This window comes from Mastigoproctus giganteus, chromosome 1 (assembly GCF_048544385.1).
Source record: "Mastigoproctus giganteus isolate SK-2022 chromosome 1, ASM4854438v1, whole genome shotgun sequence".
In the NCBI taxonomy this organism is placed as follows: Eukaryota; Metazoa; Arthropoda; class Arachnida; order Uropygi; family Thelyphonidae; genus Mastigoproctus; species Mastigoproctus giganteus.
This window is the reverse complement of record NC_143575.1, coordinates 210806297-210830844: the sequence shown is the minus strand read 5'-3', so window position 1 is coordinate 210830844 and position 24548 is coordinate 210806297. Positions and strand designations below refer to the sequence as shown.

Below are 24548 nucleotides of genomic sequence, written 5' to 3'. Positions count from 1 at the left end.
CCTGCTCTTGGAACTGTACAACCACTGTCTCCACTCTGGCACGTTCCCCTTAGATTGGAAAGTTGCTAGCCTAAAACTGATCCTCAAAAATCCAACTAAACAGCCACACATACCAGAATCCTACCGACCAATTGCACTCCTCTCTGTGCTCAGTAAAGTGCTAGAACAACTGCTCAAAGAGAGAATCGAAATACAGCAAATCTTCCTGCAAACGAGCAATATGGCTTCAAGTCAGGAAAATCCACCCTGGACCCACTGGAGTGCAATCTGAACATGGCAGAAAACTGCCCACAGAAATATCTACTTCTCATCTCTATTGACTTTGAGGGGGCGTTCGATGCCCTTTGGTGGCCGAGAGTCCTCACAAGACTCAGGGCAGCTCATCTGTCGATAAATTGCTATAGCTGCATAAAAAGCTACCCGAGCGGAAGAAGGGTCTTGGTGAGGCCCCATACTGCAAGGTCAAGTGCCAAGTACACCGGGGATGTCCGCAGGGCTCTGTATTGGGTCCCCTCCCACGGAACTATGTCTTGGATGAGTTTCTCCACCTCGACCTAGGGGATGTACAAGCACTGGCGTACGCCGACGACCTTTCCCTGGTCCTAACCGCAGACTCAAGAGCCCAAATGGAAATTCGTGCAAACACAGCACTAACCAAACTCCGAGAATGGATGGAAAGGCACCGTCTCACAATATCGCCCACCAAAACTCAATCCGTCCCACTGAAGGGTTACCTAACCCCAACAAGACCACCACAGATTAGAATCCAAGACAGAACTATCAAGCTAGTTACTGAACTGAAATACTTGGGAGTTATCCTGGATCAGAACTGGTCGTTCACTCCATACCTAAAGTATGTGCAGAATAAGATTAAAAATTATGCAGCCATGCTCGCCAGAGTTACACGCCGAGACTGGGAGCTGAAAAGGCATGCCCTGGCAATCCTCTATAAAGCAGCAATCACATATGCCTCTGGCACATGGTTCCACAAGGCCTCAACCGTGGTAAATCGCCGACGGCTCGATATTATACTTAAACCCATCTTATTGACCCTCACCCAGCATGCAAAACAGTGCCGATCCACGCACTGCAAGTGATTACAGGGGCTCTCCCGCTCGACCTCGAGGTTACCCGAACAGGCATGCTGCAACAGCTTGGACGGGGAAAGGTTATAACATATCGGAACTACACAACAGATCCTACAAGCAATTCGAAAGCCGAGACGAACAAGCTTCAAATCTACCTGCGATCAATCTGGCAACAGCGCTGGACAAACTCTGACAAGGGGGAAGTCATGCGAAAGTTCCTTCCAAATCCGGAGCAAGTGTACCCTATATTTCCGACATGGTTTTGACCAGGACTGCATGTCACCTCCCTCCTTACAGAACATGGAGCGATCCGTCACAAGCTTCATCTCCTTGGAATCACAAACAACCCTGCATGTGCCTGTGGTTCCCCCAAGACCTGGGATCACCAGATGCACGAGTTGTGAACTGTATGATGACCTACGTGCCCAGCTGATCACGCAAGTGCGCTGCAACCCTAAAGACCAGAGCACCACCTGCTGGAGGATGGGACAACCTACAAAGCCTTAACTGAATTTGCTTGGATGACTAACGCTAGATGACTAACCCTTCCACTGCCTGCAAACCATGAACAACAAGGACAAATATAGTACTCCACGCACCCCAAACCTGAAAGCTCCATGATCAAGTGGAAACTTATAATTCCATCAATACCAGATTACTGAGTTAGGACCATTAAATATCCCAACTCATCACCAATTATAACCAAACGGAACATGTGTCACAGGGAAGAGGAGTTAAATCCTAGAAGAGACTCAATCCTACGGATCTATACCAAATGCCACATACACAAATCGCAGTCTCTGCACACAGAGCCGTATTGGCAACCTGAGCCAGCTCCCTTGTCTGGCTCACCTTTTCCACCCCTCCCCAACACCCCCATACTTACTCTCTGTTGGGGCATGGGCATGCCCCACTGTAAACTGGAGCTGTCTTCACTATCGCTCCATTTCTGTGCCTTCCTCCCCCCCTGTTCTTCAGTCTCCCTTCCACTCTACCTGCACGCAAGTGAATGCCCTACACAATCTAAATTAAACTATCTAAAATTACTTTCGCCCTCTCATTCCTACCACCTCCCTACCATGTGAGCGCATAAATTTTTTTTTTTTTTTTTTTTTTTTTTTTAGGTCCCAGCCACTGAAATCTCAGGAAATTATGTGGCAGGACCTGCCAGAGTATATCTTCTTGTGTGTTTCCTGGTCTGCCTCTATGGGGTGAAAGTGGGGCAACGTTGGGCCTCAGTAGGGGTCCAGCGGCTAAACGATCAGATCAACAACAGTACACGACACCACACATGTACAATATCCACACACTTTTGAATCTCTGGCATTTCCAGTAAACTGGCACACTCATCACAATGCAAGCAACACGGAGATGGGGAAAACCTCTGGTGCCGCCTGACACTAAACACACTTTACATTCCCAGTACACTCCATTTATTGCCTTCTGTGGTCTTCCATCAAAAGAATGTAAGAAGGATTTTGATCAATCTTGATGCTAAGAAAGTTCCAGATCCTGATGGTATTTCTGCACTTGATCTCAAAACCTGTGCTCCTGAACGTACTCCTATTCTGTGTCATCTTTTTATTAAAAAAGACGACACAGAACAGGAGGATTGGCTGGATATAAGCAAATTTGCTCATATCCAGCCAGTTCTTAAAAAGGGTGAAAAATCCTTCCCATCCAATTATTGCTCCATTGCAATTACTTCTACTCTTTCAAATGCAATAGAGAAATCAATTAATGGCCTACTCTTAAACTATCTAGAAAACTTCCATCTGATCTATGATTGCCAGTATGGATTCTGTCAGTGTCAATCCACTGGTGATATTCTGGCTTATGTTACTCATCTATGGCCAAATTCAATGGAAAAGTTTGGTGAAACTGAAGCAGTTGCTCTTGACATTTCAGAGGCTTTTGATCATGTTTGGCATAAAGGTCTTCTAAATAAGCTGCAATCTTATGGTTTGCCTACTGTTTATTATAATTGTAATTGGTATCCAGTTTTCTCTCTTACCGCTTGCTGATGGTAAATGGCTCTCTGTCTTCTAACTTATCCACAAATGCTGGTGCTCCCCAAGGTTCACTTCTTTCTTCCCCTCTTTTCCTATTGTATATTAATGACCCTCTTCCATTGACTGGAAATTCTATTCATAGTTTGCTGATGATAGCACCTTGCACTCCACCTTCCAGTTTGAGAAACCTTGCCCTGATCAAACAGCTTCAACTTCTTGAATATCCACTACCAATTCCTTAAATGCTGATCTACAGTTAATTCTCCAGTGGGGTAAAGATAATTACTTGATTTTAATTCTTTGAAAACTCAGATCTGTCATATATCTCACAAAAAGGATTCTTCTGCTCCTATACTTATCTTTGATGACACTCCAATTTCTAGGCAAGATCATATATCTATTGGGGAATTCCCTGACTTCTAATCTCTCTTGGCATAAGTACAATACAAATATTGCTTCCTCTGCATCTAAAAAACTGGATTTTTTTCTTTTGCTCTTGACATTACTTTACTTTTCTTCCAAACCTGTTCACTCTGTATAAATCAGAAATCTGGCTTACCATTGAATATTGTTGCCACATCTGGTGCAGCACTCCCAAAACCTCTCAGGCTTCTGGATTCCATTCAAAAGAGGGCAGTTAGGTTAATTAATGACTCATCTTTAACTGAGTCTCAGTCTCTCCTGTTTCTGCTGCATGTCTTTTTTATAGAGACTTCCATGGGCACTGTTCTTAATTGTCTTCTATAATTCCTGCACTCTTCCAAAGCAGTTCGAACACATGCCACAACCAGACAACAACCTTTTACTGACCAGCTTCAAACTCACAGAACCAACTTTTCTTGCCCCTCATTTATTCATTCAACTCCCACTTTCTGGAGCAACCTTCCTTCGTACATATTTCCTAAAATTTACAATCTATGGAAGTTCAAGTCTAATGTCAACAAATATCTTCTTTCATCTTTTCAACTTGCAACCCATGTATGCTAAGTATCATAGGTTTTAATACCTCTTGTGTTTGGGATTTTCATAAAAAAAAAAAAAAAAGGGAGGGATATATGAGGAGAAAAAGTTGGTGCTGTAATTTTGGAGGTGGACCAAAGGTGCTGACTCGTTTATTTGTTATTTGGTTTTTAAGAGCATTAGCAACTAAGGCCATATTGCTCTGGGGATATGCAGTGGTCATTCCCTGACCTTTTCCGCATTCTCCGTATTTGGTGGGCACAGGCTCGAATCAATCACAGACCCGGTCTAATCAAGAAACGTGTGCTGCGCACTGCTGCTCCTGCCCACCTGCCTAGGGAGGTGCCAACAAAGATCTGTGATCTTATCTAAAAGTCTTGAGTATCATCAACTAAAGGAGCAGCAAGCTCGTTTCAGAGAGGAAAAAAAGATACAACAGAGTTTTAGAAAATTTAACTAAATTTTTTTCATCCACATTGAATTACCTGAAAGTGAGGTCAATTGTTTAGAGCAATGTTTCTCAAACTGGAAGACAACATACCAGCAACATTATGGATAGCATTTACAGTTAGTAGAGGGTCATTAATATACAAGAGGATAAGTGTGTTAGTTGTCTGATGGCACCATGTGTTCCCCATTCCTGCATTGTGAACTCTGTTTGTATGACAAAGAACTCTGTGGAGGCCAGAGATTTAAAAAGTGTGTGGGGAGTGGCTTGTTGTGTAGTGTTATGTTCTGTTGTTTCTCTGACCATTTAGCTGTTGGGCCCTATTGGGACTGACCGTTGCTCACACTATGCCACGAGGAGGCAGGTCAGGCATCCAGTAAGTTATTTAAGTACTCTGGCAGGCCTCGCCACCTATTTTCTGAGGATTTCAGTGGCAAGACCTATATATATAAAAAGGGCAGGTGAACACTAGAATTTGGAAAAGCCGAAAGAGGTTTACGAGAAAGCAGTTGAATTTTTGACGTTGATTAGAATTTGGTGGCATTACTAGGGGTGTACTCGGTTGATTTAGTTGGGGGGGGGGGAACAGGTAGAAGGATCGGGATGATAGAGTAGGCATCCCCGAAGAGATCAGTGGCGACGAGCCCCATCAAGTGCAGTATGGTGGGGCAAGGAGGGGAGGAGCGAGAGACCTGTCTCCTACCCCCTACCTGGGGATGGGGTTTTAAAGGGAACTGAGTTTGAGTACCCAGTTCAGATTGTCAAATGGTGTGTTGGCAGCATAGCTACAGTATGTCTTTGTCAGTGATGGTTATCAGGTCCATGCAGTGTTGAATCCGGTAGGAAGGTCAAATTGCTCATCCCACTCTGGGGGTGAGATATATTAACTGGCAGTAGGGAACCCACCAGGCGAAGGGGGAAATAAAGCACCTCAACTGGCGGAGGGTGAGTGGGAGAGAGAGACACATTTACTTCATTTATAATCCGCATTCTCACTCTACTTGCATTTTATTTTTATACTTTTTTCTTATAGTTTATAATAATTTTTTTCCCCTGTTAGGTTATATATAAGGACTGAGATGCGGCAAAAGCAGCCTTCTACAGTAGCAGGAGCCAGGTGGGAGGTGCATAAGGAATCAAGTCTGGTCACAACCAGGTCCAAGTTGCAGACTATGACGGCTGCAAGGCATAGCTGGTTTGTAGTCTGTATCTTCCGGTATGTAAGTGGATATCCAGAGACTCTACCGCAAACGCAGTAGGGTTCCTGGAGGAGGAGGAGGAGAAGGTCGAGGTCAAGTTCTTCCATGATAGGATGGAGCTGAAAAGCCACAGAGATTGATTTTTGTCCATTTATTTGGGTGATGCAAAGTCTGCATGTTGTCTGGTTAGATGGCCTATTATCCATAATTTGTATTGTTACAGATTATTTCAGCTGCTTTTTTATATACAAGGCATGCTCCATCACAAACGGAGTAATTGCTGGGTTTATTAATAGCTTTGCACAGGTTGGTGGGGAGGATTTATTTGGACAGTTCTTGTAAAGGTGTCCTGCCACTGCACAATGCCTGCAGATGGCTGCTTTTTTTGAGACACTTCTTGGAGGTATGACCATATCCTAGGCAATTGTAACATTTCATAACTGGTAAAAGTCCTGGAAACGGTGTGATGACCAGCCCAAAAAGATCCTTTCTTGATTATGCAGAAATTTTCTAATCCTGGGAGATACCTGGAAAATCCAGTCGAGCTTGTCCCGTGACCTGGTAGTCGTTGAGAACTGAACCTTTGTTTCATTGGCTCCCTGTCTATGTGTCCAAATATTGGTTAAAGTAGCAAATAGCACTATAGCAATGTTGGGGCAAAATAGGTCGACTGAAAGTTCTCAATCCAGATAAATATATGGTCCAAAAATCTGCTCTTTGAGATGAGCAAAATCACAAAAATACATTCAACAGAATCCAAGAACTGGACACAGTACTATGGGGGAAGCAGTGAGGAAGGGCCCAGACATAAAACAGTTTTCTGCTGGGTAAAATCCTTTTTGAAGGTTACTGAAGGGCGTTGAAGAGGGTGACCTTATTTCTGACTAAACATTAGCCGAAAGAAGTGAGTAGGGAAACAGGATTAAGTAAAATATTTTAGAGCCCTCTCGCAATCAGTTTTCGTGTTACCTCTTAGTGCAACTATCTGCAATTAGGCGACTTCTTTCAAAAGCTCACGATATAGTCTCTGGGGATATCGTCCATTTCCGATCAACGAACTACGTCAATTCCCATGTGGAGGGAGGCCTCAGAACGGAAAATAAACAAAGCTCACGTTGACCTTCGGCGCAGTACATAGTTCGCATTCACAGCCATGCTGCATAGTAGATTATGAAAAATTTATATATATATATATATACATATATATATTTACCTGATGACAAGATAAGCATGCATTTGGTATCAGTCGGTAACACTTGTCTTAAGAAATCTTCTGATATCACATAGTCATTATTAAAAACTTTGTAATCACTGATTAAATGCTTATATTCCAGGAGCACAATTATACACACCCGCACGCTGCACCTTGCCATTTGGATATTTCATATATATATATATATATATATATATATATACACACACGGCGATGAGCCAAAACATTATGACTACCTACCTAATATGATGTTGGTCCTCCATGTGCAGCCAAAACAGCTCTTAGCCGATGAAGCATGGACGTTACAAGATTTCTAAATGTATCTTGTGGTATCTGGTACCAACATGTAACCAGCAGATCCTTTAATTCCCATAAGGTCTGTTGTTGAGATGCCTCAGATCGGAGTTGCTGTTCCAACACAAACCACAGATGCGCAATGAAATTGATGTCTGTAGAATTTGGAGGCCAGGGCAATACCTGGAAGTTTTCCTCATGTTCCAGAAACCAGTCTCAAATAATCCGGGCAGTGTGGCATGGGGCATTATCCTGCTGAAAGATGGCACCACCAGAGGGGAAGACCATTGCCATGAAAGGGTTTACCTGGTCAGCAATGATGTTTAAGTAGATGGTAGACATCAGAATGCCCGGCACGTGATTGACTGGACCCAGGGTATCCCAGTGGAACATCGCCCAAAGCATGACGCTACCATCACCGGCTTGTTTTTGTCCCATCACTTCCCCAGGTAAATGATGCACACTTACCCGGCCATCCGCATGGTGTAAAAGAAAACATGATTCATTGGACTAGACGACCTTCTTCCAATCACTCAAGGTCCAGTTTCGATGCTTGCGTGCCCATTGTAGGCACTGTCACTGGTGAACCATTGTAAGCATGGGCATTCGCAGTGGCCTGCGGCTACTCAGCCCCATTTTCAGCAGTGTTCGATGTATTGTGTTGTGACATATTACTCCCATCACCAGCATTCCAATTACAAGTTAGTTGCACCACAGTTGCCCTTCTGTTGCCACGTACCATCCGGGAGAGCCTTCGCTCACCTCAAGCATCGATGAGCCATGGTTGTCCAACGCCTCGCCAACGGTTTGTGGGTTCCCCCTCCTCGGACCACTTTCGGTAAATACTAACCACCCCACCAGCCGTGCTGTTTCGGATATGCTCTGACCCAGCCATCTGGCCATTACAATTTGGCCTTTGTCAAACTTGCTTAAGTCCGCTGCTTTTCCCATCTGAAGAACAAGAGTAACACTGATTAATGGAGCTCAGTATCAGGTGTTTTTTATACCATGTCTCGGCCCGCACCGTAGTTCACCTGCAGTTGCTTCGATTTGCATAACGACTTGCTGGTCATAATGTTTTGGCTCATGTGTGTGTGTGTGTGTGTGTGTGTGTGTGTGTGAACAGAATTAACACTAATATTTAGATAATTTTAGATCATTTAAACAACTGATATTTTCAGGACAGGACAGGACAATTAATGCCATTAGAAATAATGGAACATTACATAAGCCTGCAAAAATACAAGATATTTATTTTTATTTCAAACTATATAGCTTAAGAAAAAGGTATAACCGTAACCTACCAAGGGCCGTAACCGTCTCAATATATAGCTAAGTCATACTAATTCCAATATTAATAATCAATATTACCATAATGTTGTTACTGAATAAGGCATACATCGAAAGGCATGTCAACTGTGGCTAGCCCCTCTCAATATATGCCACCAATAACAACATGAGTATCTGTTTCTGCTAGTAACATGCCAGCCTCACCATATTCATATATAGTAAACATAGTATACATAATAGCTTTAAGATTAAATTTAAGTAGCTAAATGAGGTAAAGTAACCAAAATAAATATGAAACTCGTAATATAAAATTAGAATGTCAGACTGGCAAAATATAACTGCTAGCCCTACAGATAGCCAAACTCTTAAACATTAATGGAATATTTACACAAGTATTTCTGTTTCCGTAGCAAAATAGTTCTTAAGCTATATAGTTTGAAATAAAAACAAATATCTTGTGTGTGTGTGTGTGTGTGTGTGCGTGTGTGCGCGCGTGTGTGTGTGTGTGTGTGTGTGTGCGCGTGTGTGTGCGCGCGCGCGCGTGTGTGTGTGTGTGTAGCCACTCCCCGACTTACGTAAGGGTTGTGTTTTGCAGAACACATTTTGTGTTCTTTCCCTAAGAATAATTTTATGAATAGTCAAATTTTATGTAAGTCAGAATTTCCCTAAATGCTTTTGCAGCACTCGCAACTATGCACGCTGAATTTGATTGAAGCAAAAAAGAAATGTTCGATGAAGATGTAAATAGAATTCTTTATTTAATTTTTTATTTCATGCACAGGAAAAATTACAAAAGTGTACAAAATTACAAAAATTTCGAAATTATGAAATTACAAAAAGAGAGAGGAGACAGGCATAACGTCAGCAAGTTTTACCTTTCAAGTATTGTTGCCAGAATTAACTCTCCAGCTGCTGAGCATGCCGCTGCAGAAGTTGAGAGCTGTGGAGATTTAGAAGGTGTTTTTTCCAAGACATCACAAAATTAATCTGAAGCTGCAGAATCAGCACTGGCGACTTGACCGCATACTTTAATGTTTTGGAAACCAACGCAATGCTTCAACCTATTAAACCACCCGTTGCTTGCCAAGAACTTGGCTTGATTTGGAGTCTGCCGTACTTATCCTTAATATCTTCATAAATACTTCTTGCTTTTGCTTGAATGGTTATTGGACGCAGGGGCATTTGCTTTGAATCGCATTTTCCATCCATATTATTAATAGCTTTCCCATCTTCGATATAGTGTGTGAATGCTGTTTTGTGATCACTGTTGTTCTTAAATGCGTTGATCCTTTAACATGTTCTTTTATACACTCACTGCCCTTAAAATCTATTCACTGTTGAAGCAGCGAGACCTAATTCTGTGCAATAGATGACAAACTTTTTCCTGCTTCTTACTTCTTAATTAATCATCTTCATTTCTAAATCAATTTTGTTTCATTTCTTAGCACTGCCAGCACTTGCACTTTCCGTTGATCCCTTTCTCTTCGCCATTCTAATAAGTAAATAGGAATGAAGAGAAGATTCTGAAAATTTATTTATGTTTTTTATGTGATTGAAGATTTCAGTGAAGGGGAACTCGTTTCATCATAATACCGTAACGTAAAAGCCCACACAATTCCACTTATCGGTCGGTATTATCACAAATGCAATAAGGTCGAGTTTACTACCCGTTTATAATACATTGTGTTAACAGAAAAGCCCAATAAACCAGAAAGTGCAAATTGTTTTTACTGTTCTGCAGTGGTGACCTCCAGAAATGTGTTTTAGAAAAATATCACAAAGACATTCAAAATTGATTCTTATAACGGAACATATAATAACAATAAAAAGGTATTGCAATTTCCATTATAAAAATGACATTTTAGAGAGATAAATAGCTTAGTTACATAGCAAAAATTTCAACTTCCATGGTCTTGGAATGAATTACCAAAAAAAAAAAAAAAAAAAAAACCCAATGTGTTATTGGGTTCACATTATGATACCTGCATTTATTCCTACAGGATGCAAAATACGTTTCCACGATTGGAAAAATAATTTTCACCGGTTTGCACCTGCCAGCAAAAACATAAGTCGAATTTCTAAGTTGAGTATTACGTAAGCCAAGGATTGCTTGTACATATTATTAGCCATATGGTACAAGGGAGCCTGAGGCTTATGCTGCACCAGCCAAAAAAAAAAAAAAAAAAAAAAAAAATCTGAATTACACTGAGAGAGAGAGAAGTAGAAGGGAATCACCAAGAAAGGGAAGAATGATGATATCCAGCTCAGGACCCTGGGTGTGCCAAGGCCATACTCACCAGACGTGAATCTGTTATTTATGTTAAACCAGATGTAAAGTTTAACATAAAAATAAATGATTATTTTTATGTTAAACCTCAATTTCATTTTATTTCAGGTAATCTGTTTTTACTATGCAAGTGTTCTCAATTTTTCCATGGTAATTGCACCTGACAGTTCATCTCCTCCACCTAATTACACTGATAATAATATATTTGTCTATATATATATATATATATATATATATATATATATATATATATATATATTCCACCCCCCTCACTCACTCACTCATTCATCTTTTTCTCACACACTTACATTCTCATACAATACCTAGGGAAACACTGGCATTAGTGAAGAAGTTAGAGGACAAAGCTGCCTACCATTATCTACAGTGAGCAGACAGGGAGAAAATTGGATCAAAGGCCACAGAAATGTCAACAGCAACTGCCTGAGTCTCACCAAACTTTTCCCACAGAATATGACCAAAGAAGAATAACATCAGTCAATATATCATCAGTGGATTGGCACAGATGGATTATTGGTCAGTTAGGTTTCTAAATAGTTTAAGAGTTGATTTGGTACTTAATGGATTTCTCCATTGTTTGATAGATTAGAGGTAAGTGTGAGGAAAGAAGTTCCCCACTTTTCAGAAACTGGCAGGTGAGCAAATTTTCGAGCTTTCAAGCAGAAGGAAAATACCAGTGAAAAACAGTGTCAATTATTTCACAGATTTTGAGAACATGTGGAGAAATGCCACAAAGCTCTGGAGCCTTCTTGGCATCAGGGTTATTTAGAATTCTTCTAATATCCTTTTGTTGGAAGACCATGGTGGATATGGTGGATGATATGTTGGGTATGGTGGATGATCAATACAATGCTTGTCAGACAGAAGACAGTCAGCTTTATCTTTAGCTGAGGATGCTACATAACCTGGTTGTAATAGAGGTGAAAGTGTAGAACAAATGAAGTTGTAGCAATTGCTTTGGCAAGAAACCAGAATGTCTGACTACCATTTGGACAAGAACAAAGTTTTCTACACTTAGAATGTACAAAGTTGACTTTGGAATGATTAATAAAAGTCTGATGTCACATTTGACAATGCTAAAGTGGCAACTATGATTTAAAATCAACTCTTTATACAAGCTCTCCTTTGAAACACCGTTAAATTTCTTTAAAAAAAAAAAAAGTTTCTGTGTGTAGTACTTTCCATTAGTTGTAGGAAAAGAAGTTCTTCAGTTACAATGTTCATATTAATGTACAAGAATAAATATTAGTTTGAATGCATCTGCATTATACAGGATGGACCATATGTTAGTTTACCAAGCGATGCAATTCACCTAGAGGTAAATTACCAAAAACAGTCTGAACAATTTTTATATGTCATAAATAACAATAAGTCTGTATAACATCAAAAAATAATGTGGGCAAGAAACTGACTTCAAGACAAAGTGAAAAATTGTCATATTCCCCATCAACTAAAATATTAACTTTCACTATGATATGATGATGGTCATCCAGATGGTTGTCAATTATTTCAACTGTCTAGTGACAATTGTTGGAAATCAAGTATAAGTCATATACAAGTCCTCGCTGGTCATCACTCTATTAATTCGTCACCACTTACCTATCATATGCACATCAGAGTCCATGACAGCTCAGGTCAGGTCAATACTGATGTCAAATCAGTTGCACTTTGTGTATTTTTTTGAGAATTTCTCAAAATTTCTTATATCATTGCAATCTTACTGTTACTTGTCAATCAGAGGAGATATCCAACCCAGATAGTCTTTAATAAAGACGAAATAGAAATCTTTTGGAAGCAAATGCATTATTCTTATACATCTAACTGAAGATGCAATTTCCTGTTACAAAGAACTTTACAGAGATTTTAAAAAAATCGAATTAAATAACTGAAAATCAGCTCTTTATAGAAAAAGAAGGCTGAGCATACCTTAGAAATAAACTGGTGTCTTTTTGTTTATTTATAGCTTACATTGCATGAATTTTATACTAAGAGAAAAACAGTTGGCAACAAAAGGTGTTGTGGGGGGGAGAGGGCAAAATGTATATGGAGTGAGGAGAGAGTTGAGGAACTAATTATTTTTCTCCTTAACGATATTTGTATAACTTACTAAAAATGATAAGTGTGATTTTAAACAATATCTGTGCCTTTTACCAATAAATATAATATTTGTTATGTCTTTGGAACATATCTTTTGTGCAATACATATCATATGCAAGCCAAATACATACAGAGCTTGATTGGCTCCTCCATTTGTCATGATTATTAGGAATGTAACCATGGCAAATAGCAAGAAATTACTGTAGTTTTCTTGCCTTTTTTTAAACATATTTTATTAGCAATCTCTTGACTCTGTAAAGTATAATGAAGTAGTTTTGTTTGAACTAATTAGGAACAGCAATCACTTTGTAATTTACAGCAGCTTTGCTTACCCACATATCCAAGCTCATCATCGTGTGTGGTCTATGTCACAGCCTAACACTGAAACTTAAATAACTAATAACACACTGGCCAAAAAAATATGAACCTTTGTATTAAGACAGTCACATATAGAAGAAATATAATATACAGGGTGTCTCAAAAATACAAGGCATAACTTCAGGAATGAGTTCCTCATATGTAGACAATAAAACTATTTTATATCAACATAGTTCCGGAAATGCTTGGTTTCAGAGTTTTGAAGGTCTGTCTATGACACTTAACTGTTCACATCAGCTTATAGTAATTGTTCAAAATGTCCACCTTCTGCCTGAATACAGGCCTCACATCGACATCTCATGGACTAGCGAAGACGATGCCAAATTCCTGGCATGTTTCGTATTGTCTCACAACCTGCCACAATTCGATTGCAGAGAGTTTCCACATCAGCTACCGGAGTCGAATACACCAATGACTTTAAATGGCCCCACAAGAAGAAATTTACTGGGTTTAAGTCAGGTGAACATGGAGGCCAGGCAGTTGGTCCACCCCTCTACTTCAGGAGTTGTATATCTTGGTCATCCTCTGTCGGCAGCACGAGGTGTAAAGGTGCCGTTTTCACGGCGATAGATACCTTCAAACGTTTTCCTGTCTGGACATCTTTGTTCTGGGAACCTTTCGTGGTATAAATGATGAGCCTCCAGAGAATTGCCGTCTGCCAAACTGTACATAAAATTCATATCCGCTTGCTAATGACTTCAGTACATGGTTGGAGTGGAAAACCACCAGATTCTGTCAGTACCTTGTGATGAAGGAAATCACCTGTGAGAGATAAGACATTCCGGTTAATAACTCGGGAACCAAACATTTCCGGAAAAATGTTGATATAAAATATTTTTATTGTCTACATATGAGGAACTCATTCCTGAAGTTATGCCGTGTATTTTTGAGACACCCTGTATATGAATAAATGCAAATATATCTGAATAAATTGAGATGTAAAGAGATGCAAAGAAAACTGTGGTGTGGGGTGATGATGTGTTGCCTCATTGAATATAAAAACTGCTCAGGCTGTTTTGACTGCAGTAATCTGAAGCCAAAATGGAAAAACATGTGATCTACCAGGCTTTGAAAGGTCTTATAGTCACGGCATTTTTTTAGCAGGAGCCACAATTCAAGTAACAAAACATAACTGGTTTCTCAAAAACATCCATCTCAAAGGTTTTTTAATGACTTAGAGTGAAGCTGTGAATGGGTCAATATGCTCTCCTTAATTAAAGACACATTACAGTTTAAAATTAAATAAATATATTTTTCTCAACTTTTTAGTAACCAACAATTTGTTTTCAAGAGTCTATCACTATATTAATAAGTAATTTCTTCATATGACAAGAAAAGCGATATGTGCAAGCTCCTTTCAAACAATTGTTCCAACCTCTGTTACTGTTAAACAGATAAAAGGATTCTAAGCAACACATTTATGTATTGTGCTTTAACTAAGTGACTTAGCACTGCAACAGCTTAAACATAACTCAGTGCCTATGGGTGTTGCATGGATCGAATATTTGTTAATAACATTATACTGATGTTATAAAGGAAAATATCAATTTTACAGTTGTCACCAATGTTGCTTTGCTATTGTATAGCACAGTTTCAAATTAAATCAATACATATTTCTCAACTTTTCTGCACCTTACATAGTGCTATATTTTATTTTATTTCCAAGAGTCTACGACCATTTTAATAGGTGACTGTTTCACATGGCAAGAAAAACAATAGCTCAGATCAATGTGCACAAGATCTGTGTGTTCCAACCTCTGTTACTGTTACAGATAAACAGACACAAGAGTCTAGCCAATGCATTTATGTACTGTATTCAAGTCTGATTTTGCACTCAATAACTTTAACATTAATAAAACAAAAAACTATTGTAGCAAACTGATGCTACAATTAGAGTTATGTGGCAATGGCAATTCTACTACTTAAATACCAAGATTTTTAAAGTAAAAACATTATTTACATTATCAACTTTTTGTGTCACAATAAAAATGAGTTAGTCATTGCTACTTCCTGAAAATGCATTGTATAATGTTATTCCATAAATAAATAAATAAATAATTCAGTGAAATATTTCTACAAATTTATCAAGTTATTTCTTCCCATATCTCAGAGAAATAGAATATTTCAGATCATTCTAATTTTTTATAAAAGCATATACAGAAATGTTATATATGGGTGTGTATATACATACCCATCATTCCATGGTCCCCTTAAATGTTCTCTTGTGATTTTCATAATTGCATAAAACCACTCCCAAAATGTAAAATTCCTTTCTGGAAGTGGCTCTTTACAGAACTGTGACCAACTCAGCAACATACTGGTATAATCTTGAATTTGAGTATCTGTAATATAAAACATCATAATTATAATGTAATTTAAGGAAAAAGAGCTTCAGGCAAAACAAACAACAGGAATTATACATAACTATTTAGTTATATATCACTATTAATTATTATTGCTATCTAGAACCATTTACAGCCCCATGAAGAGTGAAATGTGCCTCATCAGACCACAAGGTCATCTGAGCCCATGTATCATCAAGTTCCATACACATCAGAAATTGTAGAACAAAGTCTATTCGTTGTTGCTGATCACAAGACTTTAGTTCTTGCACTACGTTGAATCTTGTACAGGAACCAGCTTAAAATTATTCGAAGCACTTTACGTACAGTAGACCAGGGAAGGTTCAAATCTTTTAACATACCTCTGGCACTACTGACTAGTAGTGTTTTGCAGCCGCCACTTCATCCACTACCTATTCCAATACATGGTTGTCCCCTGCCTGGAATTACACCTAATTCCCTGGTCACTTCAAATTTCTTTATTAGTTTTCAAATCCCCACTAACATCAAAGGTCCTTTACGCGAACTTTTAAGTTTCCAATATTCACATAGTGCTGCATTAGCATTATGATTATTGTGGTAGAACAGTTTTACTAAAAGAGCACTTTCCTTTTTTGTAAGAGCCATAATGGTTATTGGCAATGGCCTTTACAAAGGGCCAGTCTTCTCATTAGAAGATTCCACATTTTCCAAGTATCTGGTTTGTTTTTTTTTTTTTTTTTTTTTTTTTTTTTGACTCTGAGGGCATTTTTCATTATGAATTTGTTCTACACGGTCACAGTCTAATAGGAATACTACAAAACACAGTTCTACAGCAATTGCATAATGCCGTTAGAAGCAAGCCATCAGAAGTGGGTTTTGGAAAATTGGCACTTGCTTCATGACAGTGCCCCACACTTTGCACTTTCCACTCGAGAATTTCTTTTAAGGAACAGCATTATTGTCATTATTGTGGTTTCTAGTCTGCCATACTCATCAGATTTAGCTCCCTGTGATTTTTATCCCCAAGCTTAAAAGCCCCTTTTGCTGAAAGGTCAAAGTTTTTGCAACAACTGATGAATTTATTTACGCAACAACTGAAGAATTTATTTACAATATGACATAGGAACTATTAACAATTCTACAAGAAGTCTATCAGGAATGCTTCCAGAAGTTCTAGAAATGTTAGAATCAGTACATGCACTGATCACTGAATTACGACCACCTACCTAATACTTCATAGGTCATCCTTTTGCCCTCAGTACAGCAGCTATCCGATGTGACACTGATTCAACAAGGTGTCAGAAGCATTCGGGAGGTATGGCCAACCAAGCTGTGTGTGTACTGAGGTCAGCAATGCAGGTATGGAGGTGATTGGTATCCAGGTGCCTGATATGCCTTTCCATAGTGTCCCACAAGTGCTCTATGGGACTGATATCATGGGAGTTAGGAGACCAATCAATATGCTGGAAGTCAGAATTGTTCCTCAAACCATTCCTGCACAACAAGTGCCCGATGGCTTAGTGTATTGTCATCTTGGAAGACATCATTGCCATTCAGAAAAAAGTGTAACATAGCGGGGTGTACAAAGTCAGCAAGCAGTTGACGATAGTGGAGGCTGCTGATATGTTGTTCCACATGCACCAGGGGTCCAAGTTCCTGCCAGTGAAACATGCCCCACACCATACAACCACATCCACCAGCCTGCACTTTTGATACCATGCATGATGAATCAAGAGCCTCATGTTGATGCCAAATCTGTACACGACCATCCATGGTCTGGAGTAAAAAAAACGTGACTCATCTGACCAGCACACCTTCTTCCAGTCTTCTAATGTCCAACTTGCATGCTCTTTGCACCAGGAGAGTCTTTTACACCGATGAACCTTGGTTATGAGAGGATGCCGAAGGGGTCGTTTGCTGGTATAGCCCATACTTGTGAGCGTGCGACGCATGGTCATGCCAGATATTGTTCCGGGTTGGCCCATGTTGTATTGGGTAGTCAACTCTTCAACAGTGCTGTGTCTGTTCGAGTCGTCGGACCTGGCACTCACCTCTAACATCAACCTTTCGCTGACCTTTGCAGTTTGGCCATTAGGTCGTTTTTTGACCATTTTGATGCCAGTCCTGGTACACTTTAACAATGGCGGCTCTCGAACACCCCACCAGTTCAGCCGTTTGGGAAATCGAGACACCAGCTTGTCGAGCACCAACAATCTGTCTATCAAAGTCCGATAAATCCTTCCTTTTACCCATCATGCTCAGAATTTCACTACCTATTGAACCACTGACACCTTATCTATGCTACGTAGGTCGACTAACTCTGCACTCTCGTACCTCACGTGGTCAACAGGTCGCATTCAGTTTTCATAGGGGTTGTCATAATTCAGTGATCACTCAGTGTACAGTAGATGCATCTAAAGAGATGGCAAGCTGCATCATTTTTCAACTATTAGTTCAGTTTCCATATTGATCACACCTCAAACAATGTTTGCAGGAAAAGTAAGGAGGTGAGGTTATGTGTCTTATCAAAAACAGCCTGAATGTGATATCATTTATATATACTGAATGAGCCCAAGAGGGCACGAGCTGTGGCTTAGTGGTTTAGAAAAAATGTAGATGTGTTTCAGACCATATGACTATAAGCTTTATAGGTTACTTGAATGGGGAGGGGGGACTGAGTATTTTATAATGGAAGATTTCAACTTTCCACTTACTGACTGGAACTGACATACTTCTCCACTAACCTAGTGAGAATGTTTTTTTTTTTTGGAATCATATGAATGTGTGACAGTATAGGAACCTTCAGCAATTGATACAGAGTTGTTGAGAGCCAACATGGGCACCCCATGAAAAACTGCTTTGCCAGGCTGACCAGCCATTCGGGAGTTGGACTCCAATAACAGGTCCCTGTGTCGTGTCCATAACAAAGACTTGGGGTAGGTCAATGATACATGCAAATATCAAATTTTCCATGTTACAATATTGCAGCTAGGAAGGCACACAATATTGAAACATGAGACACTACATATTGTGGCCAGGAAGGCACACGATATCTTATCAATGAAATTTTGGATTTATTCTTGTAGAAATAAGGCAGTTATATAGATACAGAGCACAAGTCAACTCTGAGTATAAGTTGACCTTATGGTGGGCCTCAGGAAGTCAGAAAAGGGCTTTCAGAGCGTAGCTTGACACTGCTCAATTTTGTACATTTCGTCTTAACCAAATGGGTAAACTGTGCAAAATTATTTGCTCCAAAACTATTTTTAGTACAGGAACTCCCCAACATCGTGGAAACGTATTTTGCATCCCGTTGGAATAAATGGAGGTATCGTAAAAATATTGTAATGTGAACCCAATAACACATGGTGTTTTTTTTTTTTTTTTTTTTTGTAATTCGTTCGAAGTCCTTGGAAGTTGAAAATTTCACTATATTACTAAGCTGTTTTTCTCTCTAAAAGGTCATATTTATAATGGAAATTGCACTACCCTTTCATCGTTATCATATGTTCCCGTTATAAGGATCAATTTTGAACGCCTTTGTGATATTTTTCTAAAACACATTTCTGGAGGTCACGACCAAAAAAACAATAAAAATATTTGCGCTTTCCGGTTTATTGGGCTTTTCTGCTAGTGCATCTAATTATAAACAGGTGTAAACTCGATCTTATTGCACTTGCGATAATACCAATAACTGGAATTCTGTGGGTTTTTAAGCTATTATGGTAAAATGTTTTCCCCCCTTCACTGAAATCTTCAATCATATATAAATCATATAAAAAACAAATTTTCAGAAACTTCTCTTCATTCCTATTTAAGTATTACAATGATGAAGGGAAAGCAACCAACGAAAAGTGCAAGTAGTGCCAAGAAACGAAACACAACTGATTTAGAAATGAAGATGAAAATGATTAAGAAGTACGAAGCAGGACAAAGTTTGTCATCTATTGCAAGGGAATTAGGTCTCGCTGCTTCAACAGTGAACACTATTTTAAAGGACAGTGCACGTATAAAAGAACATGTCAAAGGATCAACGCACTTAAGATCAACAGTGATCAGGAGCTATATCAAAGATGGAACAGCTGTTGATAATATGGATCGAAAATCAGATTCAGAAGCGAGTGCCGCTGAGTCTAATGACCATTCAAGCAAAAGCAACAAGTATTTATAAAGATATTAAGGATAAGTACCGTGAACCTCAAACCCAAGTTCATGGCAAGCAATGGGTGGTTTAATAGGTTCAAGCATTGCACTGGTTTCCACAACATTAAAGTATGCAGTTAAGTCACCAGTGCCGATTCTGCAGCTGCAGAGAATTTTTTTGTGATGTGTTGGAAAAAATTATTGATGAAGCAGGCTATTCAAAGCAGCAATTTTTTAATGCTCACGAGACTGCTCTGTATTGGAAAAAAAATTCCGGATCGAACATACATTGCCAGGTTTCAAGGCATCAAAAGATAGGGTCATGCTCTTACTTGGGGCTAATGCAGCAGGAGATTACAGATTAAAACCACTGCTTGTGTACCATTCTGGAAATCCTCGTGCATTTAAGGGCATCAATAAAGCCACCCGACCCGTGCATTTCTGATCGAACCAGAGAGCATGAATAACAATATCTCTCTTTGAGGATTGGTTTAAATGCTGAGGTTGAAAAATATTGTAGCGACAACGAAGTTTCTTTCAAGATTTTGCTTCTATTAAATAATGCTCCTGGACTTCCTATGCATCTAGATGATTTCATTTCGAATATGAGAGTCATATTTCTACTGCCAAACATGACTTCTCTCATTCAACCTATGGATAAGGGTGTTATTTCGAATTTAAAAGCATACTATCTACACACAAAATTTGCTCAGGCATTGTCTGCATAGACGATGGGAAAAATTGTGTTAAGAGACTTTTGGAAATCTTAAAATATTTACCATGTCATCTTAAATATTAATAAAGCCTGGGCAGAAATTACTAAAAGTTGTTTAAATGGCATATGGAAGAAAATATGCCCACGGCACGTAAAATCTTATCTGTAACCTCTTCATATGAAGAGGTTACAGATAAGATTGTAAAGGTTGCAGAGCTACTTCAGTTGGAGGTTGATGCAAAAGACGTTGAGGAGTTAATTGAGGAAGAAGAGAAAGAATTATCTAACAAAGAACTTATTGACTTGTAGGCAGTGATAGCGAAAGAAGAAAATGATGACGAAGCTCAAGATAAACCAAATGAGGAGCAGGGATGCTTCATCACCAGAGAGATGGCAATGGAATTTTGTGAAATTGCATCGGCAATGGCGAGATTTGAGAAGATGGATCCTGACAGCGAACGATTTTTAAAAGTTAACAGAGGGATGAATGATATGCTTGCTTGCTACAAAGAAATCTACGATGAAAAGAAAAAGCCACCGTTCAGTCATCCATTAATATGTTCTTTCGTAAGATTGAGTGGCCGACCCCTTCTAAATCTCCACAGCCCTCAACCTTCGCAGCGACGTACTTCTCAGTGAAGAGCAATGATTCTGGCAACAATGCTCGAGAGGTAAAACTTACCGACGTTATGCCTGTCCCCTCTCTTTTTTTGTAATTTTATAATTTTGAAATTTTTTTAAATTGCATGCTTTTGTAATTTTTCCTCCGCATGAGATAAAAAATCGAATAAATACAATAAATAATTCTATTTCCGTGTTCGTCAAACGCTTCTTTTTTGATTCAATCGATTCAGCAAGCACAGTTGCAAGTGTTGCACAAGCATGGGGGAAATTCCGACTTACGCAGTGTACTGCAGAACGCAACCCTTACGTAAGTCGGGGAGTTCCTGTATTAGTAGTGCCAATTGATGCCAGAAAGCAAGCTTATACAGCATTAAAAAACAAACAAACAAAAAAAACATTCCCACATCCCAACAGTTTTAGTTCTGCCTTCAGTTTATTCAAACTACTTTATACTTTTTTGATAGTAAATGAATGGAATCAACTGCAGAGGCAAATTATTTGTAGCTTCTGTTACTTGCACTTTTTATGAAAGAATTAATAAAACTGGTTTTAAATGATTAAGGCAGTATTATCAACTGCACTTCCAATTAAACAAAGGCACTTTAGGATCAGTCTCTGACCATTGCTGAACAATAAAATGTAAGTATTATAAAAGGTAAGAAATGCAAGACTCTCCTAGATTTGTTCTACAAAACACTGCACAGCAAAATTTAGTGGTACCTTGAAACACAATCTGTGCAACTCTAAAGAACAGACAATATGGAGTTTTCACACTACAGTCGAATCTCGATAATACAAAGTTCAACGGACCTAAATTTTCATGTTTTGTAATAACAAAGTTCCCAAAAAGTGTGAAAATTTTATAATTTTTATGGTTTTTTTTTTTTTTTTTTTTTTTTGGTACATACTATATATATATCTAAGAATAAAAGTATCAAAAATAAATTAATTTAAATTAATGAAATAAAATAAAAATAAAATAAAAACAAAAGCCTTGTCTATACAGTAATAGGAGCAACATATATTTTAAAAATTTTATTTTATTTGTAAGATAAACATAGAAAAAAGACAATTAACGGAAATGAATATATTGTACAGTATATTTTGATACATACAATATATTAGTATCACAATAAAAAGAATTATAATGTTAATATAAAAGGACACATACAAACCATTAACTTTTTAATAAATTAATCTAATTTAAAGAAATAATCCAATGTTGTTTGCACAGGTTTTGCCCTATATGCATTTTTAACTACAGTACAGACATCAAATACAATAGTTGTTTCTTTATCAACGTTATGGCATGCCAACACATTAGGCACCTCCGTAGCCAGGTGGGCAGGAGCAGTAGTACGTAGCACACGCTTCTTGATTAGACCGGGGTTCGAGCCCATGACCACCAAATACAGAGGATGCGGAAGGTCAGGGAATGACCACCACATATCCCCAGCCCGGATAACGGGTTGAGGGTTGGTGTCAGGAAGGACATCCGCCCGTAAAAATTGAATGCCAACACAATAAAAAATAAATAATAAATAAAAAAAACGCTGACCCCACATATAATGTGAAAAAGCAAGAACAAAAAAAAAAAAAAAAAAAAACTGCATGCCAACACATTCTCTATTATGTTTCAATGCATTTTGGGCATCTGTTTTAGATGGCAGTGTGTGTGTATGCTGCTTCACTTTTGCTGTCAATGGTAACAAAAACATCATCGTTTTGTTTGATGCTCAGCAGCTCTTCTGGTGTTGGCATTGCAGTGGTAGCAAATTCATCATCCACCTTCACAAACTCTTCAAATTTGCCAACAAAATCCATATGCTCCTTCAAATTCCACCATTCCTCAATGTTGCTATCACATTCATTTGCTGGACTGTGTTTTTTGATGATATTCTCTCCAAAGCCACTCTTTCTGAAGCAGTTGATTATTACACTTGATGCAATACTGTCCCAAGCAATAACAAGATTACGGATAGCATTCAAGCCATTCCATTTTAGTGCAAATTGTTCCCTCCTTCTATGTTGCAGATGAAGTACCTTATCAGGGGGTTCTGTATGCTCTCTTGAGGTTATAAATAATGCCTTGTTCCAGTGGTGGCATCAAACTGGTGGTACTGGGGGGTAAAAACAACAGCCATATATTTGTCAACTTAAGAACCTTGGCAGAATATGCTGTACAGCGATCTAAAATCATCAAAATGTTCCTTTTTTTCTGAAGCCATTCTTCTGACCACTTGATAACCAAGATTGAAAAATTTTGACTGTAAGCCAAGCACTTCTATTGGCTTCATAATCACAGGGAAGTCAGTTAATTGCTTTAAAACATATTGGCTTGGAAATTTACCAATCACAAGTGGGCGTAGTTTTGTACTGCCATCTGAATTGCAGTATAACAGAACCAGTGAGTCTTGTTTACTAAATTTTCCACCATGACAAAACTCTGCTAGAACAGCAAATGTTTTGTTTGGCAGCAAATTATAAAATAAACCTGTTTAAAATTTTTTTAAAAATTATATATAAATATATCCTTTGCCTCATATTTTTCAAGAATGGACCCCATACAGAACACAACCAGTCTGTAGCCTTTTTCTTTGTCGGCTAATCCAGACTCACTGCAAAACATTTCGTGAAACCAAGTTATTCCTGTTTTTGGATAATTGGTTAGATAATTTTCCTTTTCTTGCAAAATCAGACCTGATATTGGTAAATTAGATGCATGCATTTGTTGGTACCACTCGAAAAGTTTGTTGCAAGCTACTCGTGTTTTCCACCCCAAATTCGTTTCCTGTTTTTCATTGCTGCTCCAGTGTCACGCACTTCTTCAAGTCTTTCTCAGTTTTTCTGTATTGTAGATAAAGCAGGTAAAGGGATGTTGTATTCCTTTGCAATGTCCATTTTGCTTCTTTAAATTCTATCAGCTTCTTGTATAATTTTTTGTTTAATTTCCATGCTTAATTCCGTCTGTTTATGTTTTGTTGCCATAACACTGCTAGATAAGATTTAATATAAACCAATTTTAAATTAATTTAAAGACAAGTTCCAAAAAAGACAGCAGCTCAGACAAAATGGCACAAAAATAGAATGCTGTATAAGGTTGCAAAAGACTCTGTGAACTGAAGTAACAATTGCAACTGACCATATTCCGGTGGAGAGCAAGGGAGTGCATGTAAACTACTTAGGAAAACTTTTTATTCTTTTGATAATTTTACAACTCATCCTTCAGAAAGATGTTTTTCAGAGTGCACTTGATGTTGTAGCTACCATAAACTGTTTTTTTTTTTTTTACACAAAACTAATTTCTAACAAGTCAGTGCCATCCTTTGGGAAGTAGGGAGCCAGGTGACCAGAGGCAATTTTCAAGTCTTTATAGGGGTAATAATCACACAGCTATGCCAAGATTTGTATTAAACATACAAAATGACAACATTTATTTGTTCATGGGGTGAAAAAGA

At 38.6% G+C, this 24548-nt stretch overlaps 1 protein-coding gene across 1 annotated transcript in view; it reads right to left on the bottom strand.

The window, feature by feature from the left end:
• The window catches only part of Stat92E (Signal transducer and transcription activator Stat92E), a 478242-nt gene that overhangs the window by 127861 nt on the left and 325833 nt on the right, over positions 1 to 24548 (bottom strand). Inside the window, exon 17 of the mRNA XM_090375942.1 lies at positions 15476 to 15626. Within this exon, the coding sequence (XP_090232068.1) occupies positions 15476 to 15626 (151 nt within the window). The remainder of the gene's footprint in view (positions 1 to 15475; positions 15627 to 24548) is intronic.